Source organism: Podarcis melisellensis (assembly GCF_964234715.1).
Source record: "Podarcis melisellensis genome assembly, chromosome: 8".
Classification (NCBI taxonomy): Eukaryota; Metazoa; Chordata; class Lepidosauria; order Squamata; family Lacertidae; genus Podarcis; species Podarcis melisellensis.
In genome coordinates this window covers 53,457,867-53,481,037 of record NC_138540.1, presented here as the reverse complement: position 1 = coordinate 53,481,037, position 23,171 = coordinate 53,457,867, and the positions used below count along the sequence as shown (strand labels likewise).

At 44.8% G+C, this 23,171-nt stretch overlaps 1 protein-coding gene across 2 annotated transcripts in view; it reads left to right on the top strand.

The window, feature by feature from the left end:
- The window catches only part of HYDIN (HYDIN axonemal central pair apparatus protein), a 130,185-nt gene that overhangs the window by 99,290 nt on the left and 7,724 nt on the right, over nt 1–23,171 (top strand). For both annotated transcript variants that reach the window (XM_081921078.1, XM_081921079.1), the window contains 21 exons: nt 573–724; nt 813–1,002; nt 2,062–2,173; nt 2,437–2,688; nt 3,886–4,028; nt 4,436–4,654; nt 5,475–5,635; nt 5,913–6,037; nt 7,016–7,241; nt 8,003–8,215; nt 10,543–10,678; nt 11,728–11,893; nt 12,532–12,679; nt 13,079–13,286; nt 14,772–14,993; nt 15,212–15,381; nt 16,905–17,103; nt 18,113–18,271; nt 20,104–20,384; nt 21,082–21,301; nt 22,436–22,648. In XM_081921078.1, the coding sequence (XP_081777204.1) occupies nt 573–724; nt 813–1,002; nt 2,062–2,173; nt 2,437–2,688; nt 3,886–4,028; nt 4,436–4,654; nt 5,475–5,635; nt 5,913–6,037; nt 7,016–7,241; nt 8,003–8,215; nt 10,543–10,678; nt 11,728–11,893; nt 12,532–12,679; nt 13,079–13,286; nt 14,772–14,993; nt 15,212–15,381; nt 16,905–17,103; nt 18,113–18,271; nt 20,104–20,384; nt 21,082–21,301; nt 22,436–22,648 (3,915 nt within the window). The remainder of the gene's footprint in view (nt 1–572; nt 725–812; nt 1,003–2,061; nt 2,174–2,436; nt 2,689–3,885; nt 4,029–4,435; nt 4,655–5,474; nt 5,636–5,912; nt 6,038–7,015; nt 7,242–8,002; nt 8,216–10,542; nt 10,679–11,727; nt 11,894–12,531; nt 12,680–13,078; nt 13,287–14,771; nt 14,994–15,211; nt 15,382–16,904; nt 17,104–18,112; nt 18,272–20,103; nt 20,385–21,081; nt 21,302–22,435; nt 22,649–23,171) is intronic.

Here is a 23,171-nt window from a genome sequence, read left to right as displayed (position 1 = left end):
GGCAGCTTGGAAGGAATCAGGCTAACACTGGTCCTGAAAGACCTACATTGACTCCTGGTATGTTTCTGAGCACAATTCAAAGTGTTTGTGCTGACCTTTAAAGCCATAAATGGTCTTAGCCCAGTGTACCTGAAAGAGTGTCTTCACCTCCATCATTCAGCCCAGACACTGAGGTCCAGCTCCGAGGGACATCTGGCAGTGAGGTTACAAGGAACCAGGCAGAGGGCCTTCTTGGTAGTGGTGCCTGCCCTGTAGAATGCCCTCCCATTAGATATCAAGGAAATAAACAACTACCTGACTCTTAGAAGACATTTGGGAAATTTTTAATGTCTAATGTTTTACAATTTTGTATGTGCTGTAAGCCGCTCAGAGTGGCTGGGAAAACCCAGCCAGATGGACGGGGTATAAATAATAAAATTATTATTATTATTATTATTATTATTATTATTATTATTATTATTATTATTATTAGTCCAGGAAGTGTCCTGTCAGTCTCCACATCCTCTTATTCAGGGAGGGGGCTTTCTGTGAGTGGTTTTTGAAGCTTCACCAGCTGTATGATGTTTCTACAGTCCAGTTTCCGGATCAGTGACATCTTTGAGCTCCAACCAGTGCGGATGTGCATTGCCAGCCGTTCACATGCCTTCACAAGCCTGACCTTCTCACCGCAGAGCATGCAAAACTACCAATGCATTTTTGAGGCTGCTGTTGATGCACCACCCAGGTATCCCAGTCATGGCTGATGGAAAGGTGGTGGTTCCTTTGGGCCATCTTCTAGACATGCAATGTGTTCCCTTGTCTCTTACTTTCAGTGTGGTTGCAAAGTCAAGGAATTTATCCTTTGAGGTCACTGGGGATGGCAACCTCCCTCAGGTCACCATCATGCGCCCTGTGCTCCGCAATAAGAAAGGGAACCCACTCCTACTCTTCAGGAGGCTCTTGTTGGGCCATACAGAAATCCTTCCTCTGGTCTTTAAGAACTGTGGCAGCATCCTAGTCCAGGTAGGCAGCTTTGGGCATGGCAACGTTGCTCTTATGTGGTCCATAAAGTGCCCTTATAAATATTTTTTCTAAATAAATAAGTAATACATATGTTGTTAAAATATATTAAAGTGGTTTACAGCAATAAAACGAAACAAAAATGAAAAACCATATGAAAAGTGAAAAAGAGGCATCAGTTAACCATTGTGGAAGAATGTATTGCCTGCATACACCTGGGGAAATAGGAAGGTTTTCAACAGGCATTTAAAAGTCAGCATGGAAGGGGAAGTCATGGGCTTTTTTTATACATGCGGGGAGAGCTTTTCACTTTCTTCCCACCACCCCGGTCACAGGGACAGCTACTCTAAATGCCCTGCTCTGATTTGGTGCTTCTGAGATCTTTGGGATATATGAGAGAGTGAGAGAGAGCGAGAGAAAGAAAGAGAGTAGTTCCGCTGCCATCACCCAACCCTCCTGTTCTTATTTCTTGTTCTTTGTTCCACTCTGCCACACATCCCATCTGAGGGCTAGCCCTTGAGGAAGCAACTCTTGGCCACCATTGCTGCCACTGGGGTGTGCCGCTGAGTGAGGCTGCCCAGGAGAATGGGTGGATGGTGGATGGTGTCACTCCCCAGGCTGCCTCCCCTCCACTGTTGTCCAAGTAGCTCTCTATTTTTCCCCAGCTGCATTCTTCTTCCATGTGTTTTTCAAGCTACCCAGGGTTCATTCATCAAAGGGCTCAAAAGCTGCCTCCAGGAAGCTTTCATGAGTATCTGCCGAGACAGCAGACCATGCCAGAGCCAAGGGGGAGAGGGTGGTGCAGGATTGACTTAAATATCCTGGGAACAAGATCTGGCCTGGAGGTCAGCAGTTTCCTATCCCTAGATTAATGAATTAAAGGGTTTCATAGCAGCATAGGCTGAATTGGTTACCTTATACATCTGGATGTTAAGAATTTACAGAAAAGGCTGTCAGGCAAAGTTCTGCCTGTTTGATAGTATTCCAAGGTGCTGTCTGGATCTAAATGGTCTCCCAGGACTCATGGCTGTGTTGCTTTTCTTGTTTTGTCCCTTTCCCCAGCTGTTTCTCAACATCTCAGATGAAAATTGTGCTTTCACTTTGAAACACAGACCCACTACCAAGTGCATTTATATGACTTCTCAGAATGAGGAGAATGAACCCAGCGAGGGAGGTAAATGACACATACCTGCTACCATGGCAAGGGCGCAGTAGCTGTGGAAAGGTGGGTGGGGCTCCCTGTGGCACTGGCTTCCTTTTAGCCCCTTGTCCAGAGCACTGAGACGGCTGCCTGAACAAAATATCTGCAGAGGTACAGCTGAAGGTCTCGTAAACAAAAAGCAAAGGAAGGGCCTTTACTTTCTCCCCGAGATCTCTGGGCCTTGTGGAGGAGGAATTCTGATATTTTGGTCTCCTATTTCCTTTGTCCTTTCATAGTCAGGAAACCTCACATGGCCTCTCTTATCCTGCACAATGGGGAGTCTGCTGAGTTTGATGTGGTTTTCCAACCCACCTTGGCACAGCGCATTGAAGGACTGATCCACCTCTCTATTGTGGATAATCAGTACGAGGAGACCAGCATCCAAATGGTGGGCGAGGGCTACCAGGATGATGTTGTGCTGGACAACATCCACAGCTTGATTACGGAGACTGATTCTGAAAGACATCTGGAAGAGAACATAGCCGAGGGTGAGAGAAAGGGGAGGTGCTTCAGTGAACTGGGGGTGGGACCGCTAGCAATGGGTGACAAATGTTGCCTTGTTTAGAGATCCTCCCAAAATGTGCTGGCCATACCTAGCTGATCACAGATTAACAGTTAATTGAGGCAATGGATTTCCTCAGAGCAAAATCTTACCCAGAACTTGAAGATTCTATGCTGGGATAATAAGACAAACAATAATTCTTCTTGCATGGACAGGTCTCGAGGCCAACTTTATTTTTTTATGTCTCAAGAATATAATTCTACTACAGAATAAAAACTAGTAACTGTATTCACATCTGATGCATAAGTAGACCCAACTAATGTGGTAAACATTTGTGATGTGAAGGCTATCATATTATCATATTGAAAATATTTCAATTAAACAAAATAAAGTGGAAAACAAAAAAATGAAACAAATGGTGCATAAAAGGGGGGGAACACACTTTAATGACATACATACTTATCTAATACAAAGGCATATAAATGAAATTAATATTCTAATACATACACAGTTTTTTATAATCTACTATATTTTTTATAAATGGCTTCCAAATGTCATAATAGTGATCCATAAACAGTCTATGTCTATAAGCTATTTGTTTGTATGTTGCAACAGTTGTCATATATTCTACCCATTGATTAAAAGGGGCCATAGATTTATGGTTCCAGCAGTGGTGGAGGAAGAGGAGTGCGGGGGGAGCGCACCACCCCAGGCAGCACGATCCTGATGGGTTGCCATCGCAGCTGCCCCCCAGCCCAATCTGGGCACCACGTCCCCACAGGCGGCATGCCATGCCCCTGCCTGCTCTCCGCACCCCGGTGCCAGAGCATGAAGCTACATGAAGCTCCGCTATCAGTCATATTAGTCTTTTAGCCATAGTGGAAGCAAACTTGTGAACTTAGAAACCTGAGTTCTAAGCAGATGGAAAACAAAAGCAGGCAAGCAGCTCCAAACCGTAGTTTGCCAGCTATGCATATGGATGTTCAAACCATGATGTGGGTTCTTAACGTTCAGTGCATACCATGGTTGAGTGTGGCGTTTGAATTCAGCTAATGGGCAAAGGGGCTTCAAGGATCAAGAAGGCAAGTGGGAAGTAAGAAGCTACACCTTGTGACAATGTCTTTATCACTGGGAGGCAACAAAAGCTGCCCTTGTTCAGAACACCTGGCCTCTTTCCCCACAGCTCCCCGAATAGATTGCATCCAGTTTGGGGACTGTCACATTGGCAGGTCCTATCAGGCATCATGTACCATAACCAACCACAGCAAGTCAGATGTGATGAGATTTGAATGGCCGACTTCGGGTCCACTTCACTTCTCCCCACAGGTAGGTGGAGGTACCCCTGTCCTCAATTCTCCTTTGCTGCCAAAGCTCCCAGAGGCCCAAGGCTTTGCACCCCACTTATCTCTTGCAGGCTCCATTGTTACCAAAGGTGGGGGCAGGCTTCCACAATTGTTTAGTGTGGAATTGCCACATGTAATCCCAACTGGAATGAAAATATGTTTCAGCGTGTTGAAGATCATACAGGGGAGGTTGCAGCCTGAAACTGCCATTGTGCTTTTCACCAGTGCTGAATTAATCCCTTAGGAGAAAAGTGCAGGTCACCATCAACATGCACTCAGTTTACTTTCAGGGCTGTCCAGTGATCAATGCAGGTCTTTTATGACCCTGCTATTTCTCCTTGGTTATCTTGCCAACATCTGACTCTCTGGTGCTCCACACCACTCCCCTAGGTTGGCCATCTCCACAGCGGGTGCACCAAAAACATCACAGTGACCTTGAAATCTAGCCTCCCTGTCACACTGAAAGAACAGGCCATCAAGTGCAAGGTGACCAAGATTGCCTTTCAGTTGCCAGCTGACCAAGTGCCTGATTGGGATGATCGCCTCCACACTGTCAAATGGGTGGACATCTCAAAAAGTATCACGACAACACGCCCAACTAAGAAGAAGGTAAGAAACAAGGGAACAAAGAGGTGCTCAGAGAGGTCTCGTGCAGGCACTGATGGAGCTGAATTGAACAAGGCTGAATTCTGCATCAAGGGAAAGAGGATTCTAGGTCCAAGACAAGGGGAGTTTCTTTATGTTGCACATGTTGTACAGCTCAGGATTTGTCACATGACCTGTTGTAGCCTTTTGCTGTTCAGGAGGTTTCTCTGCAGTTTTATTCTTCCGCTTGCTGCCTTGCCAGATATGAACCTCACCTGGCACTTGTTGGGCTCTGGGTTCACGAGCTACACTCTCATCTGGAGATGTCAAAGGAAACAAATGCTATTTTCTTCCCAGATCTAATGGGTGATGAAAATGAAGCCTGTCCTTTTGGGATTTACATATTGCCTGGAATGAGTTACTTCCTTATCACCTGACCTGTGACATTGTCCTACTTTGTTTACTGAGCTGCTGTAGCTAAGATTAGACAAAAGCTTGACATCTTGAAGCTGCTTGCTGAACTGGGACGTGAGTTGTTTCCTTTGCTGAATCTCACTGGCAAAGTGGCCTCTCCTTGTGCCTCCATCCACTTGCTGGTGGTAGTAATGCCCCTAAATACCAGTTAATGGAAACCATAGGAGGAAGACAGTGCTGTGGCACTTGATTCCTGCTTGCAGGCTTCCTCTTGACCACTATGAGATCAGGATGCTGGGTTAGATGAGCAACTGACCTGATCCTGAAGGGCTGTTCTTACGTTCTTAAGGTTGGAAACAAGCCACCTTGTGGTTGCTTCCTATTGTGGTTGCTTCCTATTGTGGCTGCTTCCTATTTGCTGTTGGTGTAGGTGATTGAGACAGATCCGGAACCTGCTCACACGACTGTGGAAGACAGTGGCCGAGAACTGGAGCTCTGGGTCAGTGCCACTGTGGACTACGCACAATACAAAATGGAAGTGGAGACAGTGAACTTCAAGGACACTTTGCTGTTCCAGACGAGGGTGTACGAGTGAGTAACAAATATGCAGAATCTTGTTCAGAGGCTGCCTTCTATTTTTGTGACCCCCTTTTTGTGGAGTCCAGCTTCCCCTACCTTACAGTGTTCTGGGCACATATACCTGCATTCCCATGGCTGATTCATGCTTCAGGCCACCTTGTTTTCACCAAACTTAGTGATGAAGAGAATTAAGTATATGTGACCAGAGCACAGTGACTCCTCTATTTCCTTTGTTCTGACCCAGATCTCCCAATTTCCTCCCTTTCTCTCTGCCCTCTTGTTCTACCAGTGTGGAGCTGTCTAATACAGGGAACGTGTGGCTAGAATACACCTGGAATGTGGTCATGGAGGAGACTGGGAGGGCAGTCAACTTTGCTACTGAGGCTTTGGCCCCCAGCCCAGAAGGTGCAACAGGTAAGCCTTAGTGGGCTTCTCAGGCTCTCCACCACTTCTCAGGTGCCTTGAGAACATCCTCAGATTCTTCTCTTCTAGCTTGTGGAACATCACACACCCCTGCCTGTTGGCCCTTTCCTCTCATCTTTTTGGATCTTTCAAGACTGTTCATATATTTGCCTGGGACATTCAGGGCAGGTTGCAACAGGTACAACAGTAGCTGCATCAGCCAGAAGGGAGTTACTTGCCAGGGGATGCTTTCTAGAGAGTTAATGGGGAACTTTTAGCTTGTCTGTATGCTTATTTAAAACATTTATTTGGCAGTTCACAAGCATATAAATACATTTTCTATTAAAAAAACCCCAGCACATTTGTAGTAAAGTCTTTCCTAACTTCACTACAACATTAAAATGCAATAAATGCATCCAGATTAAGCAGGACAATTTTTAAAACAGCATCACAACAGAAAAGCAGCACACCACCCCTCCCCAGTTATCACAATATAGATCTCAGCAGCTACAATACAACTTCATTTGACTATCTAAGCAGAGAGACGGGTCTATCTGCAAGAAGACTTTCCTCCACATAACCTAGGCCAAGCTTGCTAAGGACTTGGCCCAGAAGCAAACACGCAGGCAGCACAGTTCTTTTAAAAGTGGTGCTTCTTGCTCACAGTCGACAACACCACTCAGTTATGCCATTTCACTGCTTCTGTCCAAGCTGCAGCTTCCAGGCCAACCCTAAACGTGGCATTTTTACTCTATGTCTCAAGTGCTTGCTGTTGCCATCACCTCTTCCCCATAACATTCTCTGGAGCATGAAGGGCACTGGCCAGGGCAAACTTGCACACCAAGTCCCAGAGATGTTTGCCCTGGTAGATGAGTTCATAACAAGCCATAACGTCCAGATGTGGAAAATAAATGGAAGGTCACAAAATGCTGCTTTGAATAATGCATTGAGGAGGAGCAGTTGTCTCACCAAATTCTTCCTTCAACTCAGCGGAAGTTCCATCTGTTGCTTCCATCAAGACCGGGTCCAGCCGACGGTTCAGTCATTTTGAGAGTATGGCGGACAGCCTTTCTTCCTACGTGTCCCCATCAGCCACTGGAGCCCCCTTCTTCATGGAGCCCAAATGTGGTACCATCCTTCCTAAGACCTCCCAGACCCTCCAGGTGAAATTCTGTCCTCAGGAAGTGGGAGAGTTTGAGGGCCGCCTACTCTGCAGGTAAGGAGACTTCCGACAAATGCCATCCACAAGTCCTGAGAGAGCAAATCTTCCCGACACTGCAGATGTTGTTACATCTTGCTCTCACCTTGAGTGCTTCCTTACACAGCTGCTGTGGTGTTCGGTGGGAGGCAGGCAGCATGGTCTGTGACTTCCTAACAAAATGGCTATTACCTAGGTTTAGAAGGCTCTGAACTTTGTTCTGTATGACTGCACAGAAATTATAGTCACTATCTTTCTGGCATCAACACTGTCTCTCTGAATCCAGGGGAGGAGGAGCAGTGCAGAGGCAGCAACACAGGTTTCCTCTTACTTCTTTGCCCTCTTTTGATGGACTTGGGACGGTGGCGGCTCAAGTGTTCCCATAAATAGGGGGGAAAGGCCTCCAACAACAGAGTTTTGACTCTCCCCGACAGTGCCACAAGTAGTTGAGCCTTATGCAGTGGAGGCCTACACCAGTCAAATGCTGAACTTATCTGAATAGTATGTATATATCTGCTCAGTGGGACAAAATGCGGGTGAAGCTTTTGCTCATGCCTTGGAATGCCAGCAGATGCAAATGTGCATAATGCTTGGTGAGAAACTGAGTAAAATGGGGATTTGTTAGTCCAGAAAGGGTGGTGATCACTGCCAAAGAGGCAGAAAAATAGCAAGAGAGTTTCCTTGTGGGGAAAAGATGGATCACATGCCATGTGTGGGGTAGGGAGTCCCAGAAATTAATTTTCATATTCCCTGTCAACCTGGGTCTTTTTTCCTTTCAGTATTTCTAACCTGAAGCCTGATGAGGAAGGCCCAGTTGTGGCTGTGAAGGCGAAGAGCCTTCTGCCCTACTGTCATTTTGAGCTGGAAGATTCCAATTACATCACTGCGCACAGACGCAACCAAGACTTGCGAGGGCCTGGTGGGATGAGCCTGGATGCCAACACCAAAGTGATTGAATTTACCTCTATAGGAGTGTACGTCAGGAACACCCGGTGAGTATCCAGTCAGTTCTTTGCATTGACTGCTTCATTCAAACAGTCATAGGTGCTCTAAGCAGTGACTGGGAACATCCCTTGGGCTTGGGCTTTTAGCCGAGAGAGCTGCTTTCCCTTTGGCAGTGTTGCATGCCCAGGATGGTGGGGCTGCTGGTGCAGCAGTTTATTCCATGGCTGCGTTTTTGCTATTTCTCCTTCCTGCATGACACACCAGTGCCAGTCATGACTCTGGAGAGGGTCTGAAGCAGCTACCTTGGAAGATTTGCTAACATCTGAAAATTTTGCATCAGTGCAAAAGCACCTACATAGAAAAAAGAAAGTTTAACAGCAGAAAAGCACAAGAGGAATAAGGATATATCCTCAGTAGTTGGATGTTATCACTGCCTCCAAGGACCGTTGAGGAAATAGATGCTATTGAAAAAGATTTGTCAAAATGGATTATTCAACTGGTGTTCCCTCTTCTGATTAATATTATTTGGGTTGTTTTGCTGTATCTTTATTGATGTAATAAATTGGTCTTGTTATTGTTTATGCTTTGGCTTCTGGGAACCTTTACCTTTGTTTTTCTTCATATAAAGCATGTCACTTATCTGATAAAAGTCAGGAGTCAAGCTTGTGAATTTCATAACTTCACCCAATATCTTGGGTTCTGGCTGACAGTGACCCCCATCCTGAATTAGTGAATCAGACACTTTTATTTGCATCCAGACTTCAAGCTTATATTGATGTGATAAGTAGATTAATCAATTCAAGTTTATTTGATTCACTTGTGGGGGCAGACTTTTAATCAGTAGCATTCTGAAAATGAAGGCACCCTTGCTTATTTTTTATGTGGCTGTCTGATAGGCTTGTTACTGTAAAGGGAAAGAAAATCAAATGTTAAAAATAGTATTTCTCTCTAAAATGAGTGACAGCTTTAAGAAATAAATTGTGTTGTACTTCACCACAAAAAACCACAAAAAACCAACAACCAAGCACATATCCTTGCACTAAGCCTTTGGTACTATGCAATTAAGTTATATCCTTGCACTAAGCCTATGGTACTATGGATTATGGAGAAAGCTAGAGAGTTCCAGAAAGACATCTACTTCTGCTTCATTGACTATGCAAAAGCCTTTGACTGTGTCGACCACGGCAAACTATGGCAAGTTCTTAAAGAAATGGGAATGCCAGATCACCTCATCTGTCTCCTGAGAAATCTCTATGTGGGACAAGAAGCTACAGTTAGAACTGGATATGGAACAACTGATTGGTTCAAAATTGGGAAAGGAGTACGACAAGGCTGTATTTTGTCTCCCTGCTTATTTAACTTATATGCAGAATTCATCATGCGAAAGGCCGGGCTGGATGAATCCCTAGCCGGAATTAAGATTGCCGGAAGAAATATCAACAACCTCAGATATGCAGATGACACAACCTTGATGGCAGAAAGTGAGGAGGAAATAAAGAACCTTTTAATGAGGGTGAAAGAGGAGAGCGCAAAATATGGTCTGAAGCTCAACATCAAAAAAACAAAGATCATGGCCACTGGTCCCATCACCTCCTGGCAAATAGAAGGGGAAGAAATGGAGGTAGTGAGAGATTTTACTTTCTTGGGCTCAATGATCACTGCAGATGGTGACAGCAGCCACGAAATTAAAAGACGCCTGCTTCTTGGGAGAAGGGCAATGACAGGCCTAGACAGCATCTTGAGAAGCAGAGACATCACCTTGCCAACAAAGGTTCGTATAGTTAAAGCTATGGTTTTCCCAGTAGTGATGTATGGAAGTGAGAGCTGGACCATAAAGAAGGCTGATCGCCGAAGAATTGATGCTTTTGAATTATGGTGCTGGAGGAGACTCTTGAGAGTCCCATGGACTGCAAGAAGATCAAACCTCTCCATACTGAAGGAAATCAACCCTGAGTGCTCACTGGAAGGACAGATTGTGAAGCTGAGGCTCCAGTACTTTGGCCACCTCATGAGAAGAGAAGACTCCCTGGAGAAGACCCTGATGTTGGGAAAGATGGAGGGCACAAGGAGAAGGGGGCGACAGAGGACGAGATGGTTGGATAGTGTTTTCGAGGCTACCAGCATGAGTTTGACCAAACTGCGGGAGGCAGTAGAGGACAGAGGTGCCTGGCGTTCTCTGGTCCATGGGGTCACGAAGAGTCGGACACGACTAAACGACTAAACAACAACAACAACTATGCAAAAGTACATAAATGCAATTTGTTACTGAACTGGTTTCTTAAAAGACAGGTGATCAATCAACTAGACTCCCCCCCCCCAAATTAGCTGACAGCCTAACATGTCTCTGATGTCACTTCTTCCATGTCTTGGGTAGGAGCTTTGCCATCATGAACCCCACCAATGCCACCTACTCTTTCCAGTGGGTCTGTGAGCAGCAGGAGAACAAAGATTATGCTGCCTTCATCTGCTTTACGGAGCGAGGCCAGCTCCGGCCAGAGAAAAAAGTGGAGGTGAGTTGGCAGAGGGAATGCCAAGTTATGGCCACCATCTCTTGCCTCTGAGTCTTCCTTGGCAAGGGTGTGGCCGCTCCTGGTAGCCTGTTCCTCTTGCAAGTGTGGAATTCAGACAAACAAAGGGCGAGACATATATGGATGTGTCATATACATGTACCTGTTCCATGTGCCACTTCTGGTAGTTCTTATTCCAGCAAGCCGACACAGAAGCACATCTATTCTGGTAACAGTATGTGTTTTGAACCCACATGCATGTCTAGCACTCATGTGTATTCACACACACACTAAAGATAGGTTTAGGATATTTTGCTGGAGTTATGACATGTGCTTGTTATGTGTTAACCCTTAACCTCATGCCCACAATAATTTCTCACCCCAAGGAATAAAGAAAGCTTGGTTTATTGTAGGAAATACAAGTGACAGAATATATAAATGTTGCTTCAGACAGCAAAATTACAAGTTAAGCAGGCAGCAACTACTACAGAGCACACTGCCCTTGACCCAAAGAGTGAAAGAGTCCCTGTTTTAGAAAGCCTATGGAAACATGGGTGTGACAATTTTGCCAGCATGACCCTCACTAAGAGCAAGAAATGGAAAGGGAAGAATATATCTGGTGTAGGTGGGTTTCCATGAGTCAAGACACAGCGATAACAGCAAGAACCTTTATTGACCTACATAACTGTGGAAACAGGGGCAAAGCAACTGCTTATAAAGTTAAGCAGGCCTGTGCTGTTCCTTGAGAGTGCTGAGAAAGAGAGTTCCTCAATGGGGCTATGATAGCTATTGACTATTGGAAAACCTGGGGTTTTAATCATATTTTTGGTCAATGCCTCCTAGTAGAGAAGGAAGAGGCTGCAAAACTGGGGAAGTCCTTAGTGATGCTGTGTGTGTGTGTGTGTGTGTGTGTGTGTGTGTGTGTGTGTGTGTGTTGAAATACCGGTACTTTTGAAAGCACTGTAGTAAAGGCAGGGAGGAAGGAGGTATAAAACTGCCACTAGCAAGAGCAGGACTGTGCCAGATGTTTCCAGTTGCCTTTTTACCTGTAGGTCATATTTGAATTCATCCCTCAACATCTGGACACCACAGAATCCTTTTGGACTTTCTTAATCCCTGAACACAACCTTTCTGTCCCATTCCTCTTGGTTGGTCACACCACGGACCCTGCTGTGTCTCTGGAAAGATCCCACCTGAACTTCCGCTCGCTCCTTATTGGTAAGGACAGACATGAGAGGCAGCGGGGGTGGGGGAGAGATCTGTCCATTTCAGTTTCTTATTTTCCCAGTCTGAATATCTATTTGCCATATTTCACACAATTTGTATAAACGTATGGTGCAATCTAATCATTCTGCAATTTGATCTTAAAACAAATATTCATAAAAATTCTTTAGTATTTTGGTGCACAAAGAAATCAACTTTGCAAGGTAAGAACCAAATGGTCTTTCCCTTTAATATATCCATTTTTGTTTTTTTTTATTATTATTATTATTATTATTATTATTATTATTATTATTATTATTATTAATTTATTTATACCCCGCCCATCTGGCTGGGTTTCCCCAGCCACTCTGGGTGGCTTCCAACAAAACACTAAAATACAATAGCCTATTAAACATTAAAAGCTTCCCTAAACATATAGTTGAAAAACTGCATTGGCACTGCAAAATTCAGATTAAAATGTGAATTTTAAAGGATAAATGTGTTTCATTTTGCCTAAGTTTTTATTGGGGGAAAAATACATTTTACTCTTAGACAGTAAACATTCTGAGTAAATATAATTGGGAAGGCGGTGAGTTCTCTCTAGCAAACTGACTCAAACCCTAGCATTCCACTGCTATTCTTCTCTCCCTAAGGACACGAGGCTCGTGAGAGCATCGACATTATCAACAATGAGAATGAGACCTACAATTTTTCCTTCAGAGAAGGCTCTCGTTTTTCAGAGGGGCGAATCAGCTGCCTAAAACTGCAGCCCATGGAAGGCTCAATCCCACCTCATTCCAGGTAAAAGAGGATGTGGAGCTAGATGACAAGTGCCTTGAATGGCACATTCTTGGTACTCAGGGTGTCCCTGTTGATTGGGAGCGAGCCAGACATTCCCTTCATAAGATTTTTGTGTTTCTGGTCCCATGGCATTACTGTATCTGTAAAGCACTTGTTCTTTGGCCCCTTTCTCCCCTGCAACTTCACATTCTGCATTGCAGGGAAGGATTTTGGCTACAGGCTTAGCACAAAGCATGCATTGATATACATGCAAATTTCCACAGTTTTATGGGGGGTTAACTGGTCTTGAAAAGCCCTCAGTGCTGAAAGGGCTCAGCATCCTACAGGATGCAGTTATCCTTGTGACTAGTTTTCTCAGTGCAACCAACCCCAACCAAATGTGTGGTGTTTTCTCACCAGGCTTCCTATTAGCATCTTATTCATGCCTAACCTGGAGGGGGAGGTAAACTTCAACTTGATCTGTGATGTCAAAAGAAAGAGCCAGCCCCTCTGTTTGAACATCAAAGCCACTGGCCACACCATGAATGTGTCTGTGAAGTGTCAGGAAAGTAGCGGTTTGCTTACTGAGCTGGACCCTGACCAGCCACACCGGATCAGCTTTCAAGAGGTGAGAGCCCAGGATTATCTTATCGCTACTTGACTCCAACAAGCATCAACAATTTGCAGAATTTTCCATAGTGATGGCTTGAGAAACAGTGTCTTTAACAGCAAGCTGTGTTGATGGAAACATCCCTAAGCAGATCGGCTAGGCCGATCCCTAAGCATCAGCATTGTGGATTCATTTGTAGGAAAGGTAGGGTCACAAACTGTGAGAGGTCCTTGCAGAAATGTACTCTGATGCTCTTTGGCAATGCTCCAGGTGGTGACAAATTCCCTTCTCTCTTCCACTTCAGAAGGCTCATATTATGCATGCAACTTGAGAAAAAAAATCAAACTGAGCTCAGTGGAGTTTAGACCCTAGTGCAGAGGTGGGGCACGGGTGCCATTGGACTCTTAACACCTGAATGGCTTGGGTTACTGACACGATCACCCATGACTGCCCTCTCCCACTTCATGGAGCCTGTTTGGCCCCCTGGTATACTACAGAGCTTAGGGCAAGGAAACAAGCTGGGAGACATCTTGAACGCAAGTGGAGGAAAGATCTGAATGAATGCAACTGAACACTGGTAAGGGCTCATTATCAAGCCTACCTAGTGGTTGTGAAGGCAGCAAAGAAAGCATACTTTGCTGCCTCCATTGCACCCTCATTATGTCCTCCTGCAGAGCTTTTCCAGGTTGTACAGGGCCTTTTACAGGCTGGAACAAAGGAGGTTGGAGAACCAACGGTAGCTCGCTGTGACTTGTTTGCAAAGCATTTTGAGGATAAAATCACTTTCATCGACCAAGACCTTGACTCTGCTGTTATAGCAGATGAATCTCATGGGATGTCCAGAGCACTGTCTAGTCCTGTTGTGTTGGATGAATTTCAGTTGGTAAGGTTTGAGGATGTGGACAAGGTGCTCGGATCGGTCAGGGCAACCACTTGCACTCTAGATCCTTGCTCCTCTTGGCTGATAAAAACCAACAGGGAGAGAACTGTTGGCTGGACCAGGGAGGTGATCAATGCCTCTTTATGAGAGGGGGTGGTTCCTGCCTGTTTGAAGGAGGCAATGGTAAAACCATTCCTTAAGAAACCTTCACTGGATTCGGAAAACCTAACTACCGGCCAGTTAATAATCTCCCTTTCCTGAACAATGTTCTGGAGCGAGTGGTTGCAGACCAGATTCAGGCACTTTTGGAAAAAAAACTGATTTTCTGGATCCATTTCAATCTGGGTTTAGGCCCGATTTTGGCACAGAAACTTCTTTGGATGCCCTGTATGATGACCTCTATCCAGAGAGACACAAGGGAAACATGTCCCTGTTAATTATTCTTGACCTCTCAGCAGTTTTTGATACCATCGACCATGGTATCCTTCTGGAGTGACTATCCTAACTAGGGGTGGGTGGCACCACTTTGTGGGTGGCACCACTAGCTCAAAGGAAGACAAGCCTATAACAAGCCGTGGCTCTGCAACAGTATTAATGCTGCATCTTCTCTTTGCTCCGGACAGATGCAAGTCAGTGATTATGCTCAGTGCCATTTCTATATTCTGAATACTGGCAAATTTAACTTCAACTTCTCATGGGAACTTGACCTTGCCAAAGCAGTGCAGCAATATTTTGCCATCTCTCCAAATAACGAAGTAGTAGAAGCAGGGGATCGGACAGAGGTCCTGCTGTCCTTCCACCCGCTGAAGCCATGCACCTTAAAAGATGTGGAGCTGAAGCTGCAGGTAAGGAAGACCCAGGGTCGGTGGTGGTGGGTTTCTTCTGTTGTCTGACGAGAAGGTTTCAAATCACCCACTTAATAGTTACACCAAGGATATAAAAAAATTAAGCTTAGAACTCCCAGCACAATCAGATATTGTCTTAAAAATAAAATTAGCCAAGTATATATTAGTCTGACAACTAATCTGACCAGTTCTGAGGCAGCCTCTCTCTGTGCTCACAGATCAGCCATGGACCAACATTTACTTGTTTGCTGGAAGGCTCAGCTGTGAATCCCAGCATCCATTTCTCCCTCACCAAAGTAGAGTTTGGAAGCTGCTTCATCTACCAAGGTGGAATGACCGTTTCCAAACGAATCCTGACTGTCACGAATAAGGATGCCAAGGATGCAAGGTAAGCTGGACCAATGATGTGCCTCGCAGACACAGAGCACCATGCCAGATGTGCAGGAGGTAAATTCAGGTGCACAGCACCAGGAGTGGTGTGATGTTGGGCTACAGGCAGAGCAAAGAGCTAGCAGGGTGGAGGGCAAAAGGTGGGAGAATCAGAACCAAGAATCACAGGCAGGGAAGCTCAAATTGACCATTGCTCAGGCAAAGTCCCATGCCTGCCTTGGGAATTTATATAGCCCACTCAGCAAAGGGCAAATCAATACGCTACCTAGATCAGCGGACTCTCCTTAAGAGGCATCACAGCCCTGTCAACCTTTCAATCTGCAGCATCTGTTGGGGTTGCAATTAGAAGATCTCCAGCTGCTTAGATGGGCTTTTTCGGATGAGCTAGCTGGTATCATTAGTAGTCCCAACCTCCATTTTCTGCCTCACTTGTTGAAGGCAGAAGGCAATTTTGGAAAGTATAAACCTCACCCCTGGTGTGGTAGTTGACAAATGTGTGATGCCCCATTTGCACAGGCACATTAGCAGTCAGGAAGGGATGAATGTGTGACACAACACTTTGGATCATGTCTTCTCTCTCTTTGCCTGCTCCAACTCTGCCCTGGTAGGGGCTCCTTGTGTTCTAGTGCCTTGCCTCAACATTGTCAGTGCATCTCTCCACTGAGATCAGCTATTAGCCCAAGAAAAAAATGCACATAGCAGAAGCACAGAGAGTTGGAACAGACATTAGAGCTGATCACTGTATGGAGAGAGGGGGGAGGAGAGGAAGATTGTGGAGGCTGTGAGAGGGTAAAAAGGAGAGGAGTGAAGTTCAACCCCTGTCACACTCATTTGCTTTTTGAAAATGTAGCTTAATAATTCCAAATAAGTGGCATGGATTAAATAGGCGGCATGACACAGGGTAGTTGATACAGAATTAATTAGTTTTACCATCTATATTGGCAACCCTGCTACTTTTAGCTGTCAGTGATACAGATATTATAACCAGAAAGCAAATAATACAGTATACAAATAATTATAAACCCAAGTTAAATAATTAAATAAAATGATGAGGCAGGTTAATAAATAATTAAGTAAATGATTAAGTAAAAAGTTAACTGGGTAGGCAAATCAGCATAGAACATATCAGTCACATGTAAATCAATTAAAATGTGCTTTAAAAAGTATAAATTGTCACATTGTATACATAAAGATTAACCTAAACCTTAAATATAAATTTCTTCTGAGCAACATATAAAACTCTTACAAAACAGGAAAAGAGTTATAACCTGGCACTCCTTGATATTTATTCCAAAAATCCCTTTTTCAGTCATATTTGAGGTCCACACGTCAAACTGTTGGAAAGCTACTCATCTTTCAGAGTCAGAGGCACCTTTTTGGAGAAAGAATCTTTCTGTTTCAAAATGTGGTATCAGTGCCACCTAAGTCTAGAACCTAGTAGGGGCTCAGGCAGGCTTTGTGGCTGGAGAGAATGACCACCACTCTGTAAGGCTGATAATAGTCTCTTCTGCCTCTTCATAGCCTGGAATGCTTGTTCACCAACACAGCTTACCTCGAGGTTGGCTTCCATGCTGAAGTGCTGGGTGCTGGAGGAAAGGCAGAGATTCCAATCACCTTCTATCCCCGAGAGGCCATTTCCTACCATGAGGTCATCACCTTTGAAATCAATGGGGTCTTGCAGCGTAATATTGAGGTCTTCGGGAAGGGCATTGAGATGAAGGTGAGACTGAATGAGTGTCCTGGACCTCTGGGCTCCACAGCCAGAGAGGCCAAATTAAGACTTCAGCTTTTGTGCCTCTTATAAGATGCAGCTCAAATACGTTATTCTTTAGGCAAGTGGGATATATTTTTAGGAGCTGTATCTTATTTATCTTTATTGAATTGGCTTCCTTCAGCCTTGCATTTGTTGGGTTTCTACAGTCAAATCTAAGTTGAAAGGAAGGAAAAGATCCTCCAAACGAGCAGAGGCTGCTTCTCAATTTTTATATCGAGATAGAAGAGTTAGCACTGACATGGTCATTAACTGAGGTGTGCAGAGTGGGACAGAGCCTACTAAGTTCTTGCAAATACGCAGTGACATGAAAGTGGTTGCAGACAGGGTAGGAGCAAAGCAACATGGTTAGAACTGTTGAAAGTCTCCTCCCTGGGCTGAATATGAGATTGTTGAATTAGGCACTTCTGAAACAACATTGCATCGCAGTCAGGGATATCCAAAGCTCACAATGGAAGGAGGATAGATGTTCACGACAGGGATGGGGATCATCTGTGCCCCAACTTCCAGCAGCCAGCAGGACCAGTGCTCAAGGACTGCAGGAGCTGTTGCCCAGTACGTTCTCCACCTCTGCTTGGTGACATGCTAGGCCAGAAGGAAATGGTGAGGAGTTTGACTTTCCATCACTGAAGGAAATCTGGAGATCTTGGAAGGAGACAGGGGGACTGAGGCATCCAAAAGGGAGCATCAGCAGCTTCTTCAGGGCAATCCAGACGTCATGAAGGCACAATTTTTTTGAGTTTTTTCTGCTTTCAGCATAATCACTCACCTGCTGTTTTTTCCTAAAAGACAATGTTGTTTTCTCATCCTTGAGCCGTTCATGCACTCTCCTGGTGTCATTTTCTCCTCACGTCTAATTGTTTTATGGACCCTCCATCACACTAGCCTGCGCCATTTTCTTACCTCTTTTTCCTGCTCCATTTCAGTTGTCCCCACTGTGTGTTTTCTTTGCCCACAGATAGAGGTTGCAGAACCTCACAACAAAGTGCTGAAATTTGGAGCTGTCCCTCCAGGGCACAGTGTGAAGAAGATGGTGACGATAGTGAACCGCAGTGTCACTTTTGTCACCTTCAACCTAAATTTCATGTACTCTGCATCAGAGTTGCAGGAACAGAAGGTAAGTGTTGTCCCTCCCCCCTTTCCTGCCTTGGGACCCCCTGCACCACTGGTCATTCTAACATAAGGGATTGTGTTCTTAATACTGTGGTGCATTTCTAATTTCAGTGGCTTAAACATAACTCCCCCCCCCCTTGTAGGATTGCATATGCGGAATCGCTGAGAAAGAATTCAGATTAATAAGTAAGGCTACAATCCATTATTAGCTCAGAAAAGTTAAGACTTTGATATTGTTCACCTGACTCTGTTTTGAGTGAAGGAAGAAATGCTATTGCATAGCAGAATCATTAACCAAAAATGTCTTACCAGTCAAATTTGGCTTCTGGAACACTGCCAAAGCTAAACCAGACAAACTCTCACCAAAGAGGGCCCTCCCAAACATAATGTATTTTCTGGCTTTCCTCTCCCTTGGGAAGCCTGGATGGCTTTTGTAGTTGGTTACCTTAGGAGGGGAGAACTCTGGCAAAATTTGGATTATGCTCCAGTTCGGGCACTTTGAACTGGGTTTGAACAACTTCAGGTATATTTTATGCAGACTAATGTTATAACTTATTTTTTTCTTCAACTGCACTCCTGTGAAATTATGACTGGTTCTATTAGCCTTGTGATCTAAATGGAACCTCCATGTTCAAGCAGTACCATATGCTGGTGGAAAGCAAGGAAAATGAGAAATATGAGTGGTTTGGTTATTTCTAAAAATGGTTGGCTAGCAGACCAGGTAGCCTGGTCTCTACTGGGGCAATTGAATTGCTACCTATTTATCTGGCAGGACCTTTAACAACTGCATAAGGAGAAATACGAAGCAGTGTCTGTCCTACCTAGTAAGGGTGTCAAAGTTTATAATTGAGATGTTTGTTTGGATATCACATTTCACAGTTCTGAAAATTCATACCCATCCATCTCCCTTCTGAAGTTCAGCCCAGTGTTGACCCTCCTTGACACCACTGCCTCCAATCCAAGATCACCAAATGGCTATGTTTGCATCAGGAAGATTTCATTGGTCCTTTAGACTTTGGATACAGCTATAGCAGTATCCTAGGCATAAGGGCCCCTGGGAGCTTTAGTTCCCAATGATGTCCCATTAGCATCATCAGGATCCATGGGAGCTACTTTTCCCAGTTCCAGAGGGGTAGCCATGCTAGATTGTTGCAGTGAAAAGAACAAAGAGTATTGTATAATCTTCAAGACTGATACATTTATTATGGCTTAAGCTGACGTGAACTACAGTCCACTTCATTAGATGCGTGAACTGTTATCCTGAGTTACAGGTACAGTATATGTTTGACATGTGGAGGAAGTGCAGGGAGGTTAGAGGGAAATGAATTACAGAAAAGCACAGACAATTAACAGTTGTTGAAAAGACATCCTAGTGTTCTGTGAAGTATGTAGTATCCATGGATCCTGATGGGTCTACTAGGGCACCAAGAGCCATGGAACTACATCTCCCATGAATCTTTGCACTGGGAATAAGGTTAAGTCCTCCTAATTGCAACATTTTGCAAGTGAGTTTGGAAAAAAGTGAAGCATTGAGGTGGGGATTCCAGGCCTGTTTATCAGGAGCATGAGAGGGTGTTACCTCAGAATGGGACCCAAGTTTAATTTGTTTGGGATAGGTCCATTCTAAATCAATCCAGGAAGAGCTTGCCCTTCACTAATTACGTATTCATGGTGCAAAAGCCATACATATGCCTTTTATTCAGCTGTTCTGCCAGTGAAAAAAGTGGCAACCTTAGCCACCAAACCTACCAGACTTGCTGGAGAAAAGCAGCCCCTTGGAGTTATCTGGGGCAATGTCTGGTCCAGGAAGTGTTCAGACCCATCTCTCTTTGACAGGTTCTTTCTATGACTCCATGCAATGAAATAACCCTGAAGCCCAAAGAAGGCACATGCCACGTGGAGTTGACTTTTGCCCCGAAGAGCCGCATCCTGCCATTCAAAGAGGAGGTCCTGCTTGAGTGCCACGGGATCCTGCGCTCCCTCTTTGTGGTGCAAGGCTGCAGCCAGGGCATCGAAGTCAGTCTGGACCAGGATCATGTCCCTTTTGGAGCAGTGGTGCTACGGAGCCAGGCTTCCCGCCGCATCATGATGCAGAACACAGGAGACATCGGTGTGGGGTAAACAGAGAAAGTCCTTCTGGCTGAGTTTCCCTCCCCTCCCCACCCCACTCCACCATCCTTTATGCTCCACAAGGCTGGTCTTCCTCCCTTCAAGTCCTGGCTTAAGTGGCCATTCACTTGTTCCAGAGGTGTCAAAGGCAAAACAAAACAGAAAAGAAACAGGACAGTAAATCCATGTCCACTGGGCCAGCTTCAGGTGGTAAAATTTTTTGCACGTTTTTGAGTAACCCAGGATTCTGTTAGGGCAATGCCACTCACCTGAGTCTCCTTCCAATCCTGTTATCCTTCCCCCATCACCTCCCACTGTCTTTGTCACTAGGGGGTTGTGGCTGCATAAACTCCTTTTCAGTAATTCCTCTCTGTAGCCCTACCATGGAGCACCAACCATCTTCAGAAGGGCTAATCCAAAATGTGTGTTTTCCCAACCCCAATGGAGGCATTTCTAATAGATTGTGTCTATTACAATACCTCCAATTCCCTGCATGGCAGCAACTCTCAGCACTAGAGATCAGCAATCTGCAGCCAGTGGGTTTGGTCTTCCCAGGTTTCCCAGGTCAGCCTCCTGTCTTTCTCTTCCAAATGTGCCTCTTGAAATGGCTCAAGAAAGGAAGCATGGAGGAAACGAGAGCAAATGGGCTTTCTGGGTTGTCCTTCACCCTCCTGCTGAAATGCTTCTTTTTCTTTTCGTGAAAAGATTTAAATGGGACGCCAAGCGCTTCAAGCCAGACTTCTCCATTAGGCCAGTGGAAGGCTACATTTCCCCAGGAACGGACGTCTTCTTTGAAGTGACTTTCCACCCCTGTGAGCAGAGCCAGGACATCTGCTATGAGAACCTCCAGTGTCACATCCAAGGCAGAGAACCGCTCAAGCTCATGCTCACCGGATGCTGTGTGGGAGTCCCCCAGGTCAAAGAGGTACAAAACCTCCTCAACAGGACTGTTTTCGTGGGATGGCAGGTCTCACATGTGACTAGCGGAACACTCTCTGCAGCTGTATTTGCATATTTGGACAGAGGATTAATGTGTTTGGATCAGACTTGGATGTGAAACCTCTGAGATTTGCACTCTCTGAACTACCATGCAAAAATACAGTTATCCTTCCATCCCCCTCCCCCCATTTGGCCATGTCCCAGCACTCTCCTTTTAGTTGTTCTTTTCTGTTTATTAAAAAATAAAGGTCAGATGTGACCACCCTTGCCACAATAACCTGCAACATACACTTTTTATTTGGGGAAACTGTTTATATACAACCTAGAGGCCTTTCAGTAGGTATAGCTCAGGCATAGGCAAACTCGGCCCTCCAGATGTTTTGGGAATACAATTCCCATTATATCTGACCACTGGTCCTGTTAGCTAGGGGTGATGGGAGTTGTAGTCCCAAAACATCTGGAGGGCATAGCTGATGGCCAGGGGTAATGGAAATTGTAGCAGTATTTGGAGGACACCATGTTGTAGCTATCCCTGAATTACCAAATAAGGAGTAATACAGATGTAGCAACTCAAATGTCTTCAAAATGTCCCCCAGTTGCAAATGCTTTTTGTGCTTGGGGGAAGATGTGCTTTGTGGGCTCTTGAGCTCTAAGCCGGCCTTCCCCAACTGGGTGCCCTCTAGATGCTGTTGAACTACAACTCACATCATCTTTCGACTTCTGGCTCTACTGACTACAGCTGATTGGAGGTAGAGTCCAGGAACATCTGAGGGCCCAAGGTTAAGTGACTCCAGACTATGAAGGACTGGCAACAACCCCACCACCTCCAGTCCACCCATTTATTTTTTTCTTTGAGATGGTGCACTGGAACTCTTGCTTCCCCAGTGTAATTCCCATCTTCAGTCAGCTGCCCTGGAGAGCTTTTTCCTCTTTGTGAAGGGAAATTATTTAGCAAGGTGAAATTCAGAAAACCAGTACCGAAACAGCTCTGAAGAAAAGGAGGCTTGGACAGCCTAGTTTTGAATGTGCTAAAACCACCCGGAACATGTTCAGAATTCAAGTGTGTTGACCATATAGGAAAAAACTATGACACTCTCCGTCCCCTCCTTTCACTCTTCAGGTGGTGAATTTCACATGTCAGGTGCGGGCAAAGCACACACAGACCATTATGTTATCCAACAAGACCAACCAAGCTTGGACCCTGCGGCCAATCATTGAAGGGGAGCAATGGAAGGGTCCAGAGTTCATTAGGGTAGAAGCCCACCAGCAAAACAAGCCATATGAAGTCACCTATAAACCCCTTGCCATGAATTCAGACAACAAGAAGGACCAGGTATTTCACAACAAAGGGCAAAGATGCTTGTGGGGGGGCAGAGAGGATATTTTGGGTCTCAGATCAGAATTGCTAGGGAATTGGACTAGATTTGCGGGCTTCTCTCTATGGAGACTTACTATTGGCAGCCCAAAGTTTCCATGTACCTTTATCAGCCAATTGTTTTAAAATAATTATTTTAAAGTAATTATTAAAAAGAAATATTTTATTTATTGCATTTATATCACACATTACTTCTCCAAGGAGCTCAAGGTAGCATACTTGGTTCTCTCCTTCCTCATTTAATCCTCGCAACAGTCCTTTGAATTGGGTCAGGCTGAGAGGCAGTGACTGGCCTAAGGTCACCCAGTGATTTTCATGGCCAAGGATTGCAATTTTTTTTTTAATTAAAGATAAAATAACATTAAACTAAAAGAACACAAAACTAAGAGTTGGATCCAATGCTAGTCATACTCAATGAAACCATTGAAGTTAATGGATCTGACTAACTTTGGTTCATTACTTTAGGTGAGCTAAAAGTATT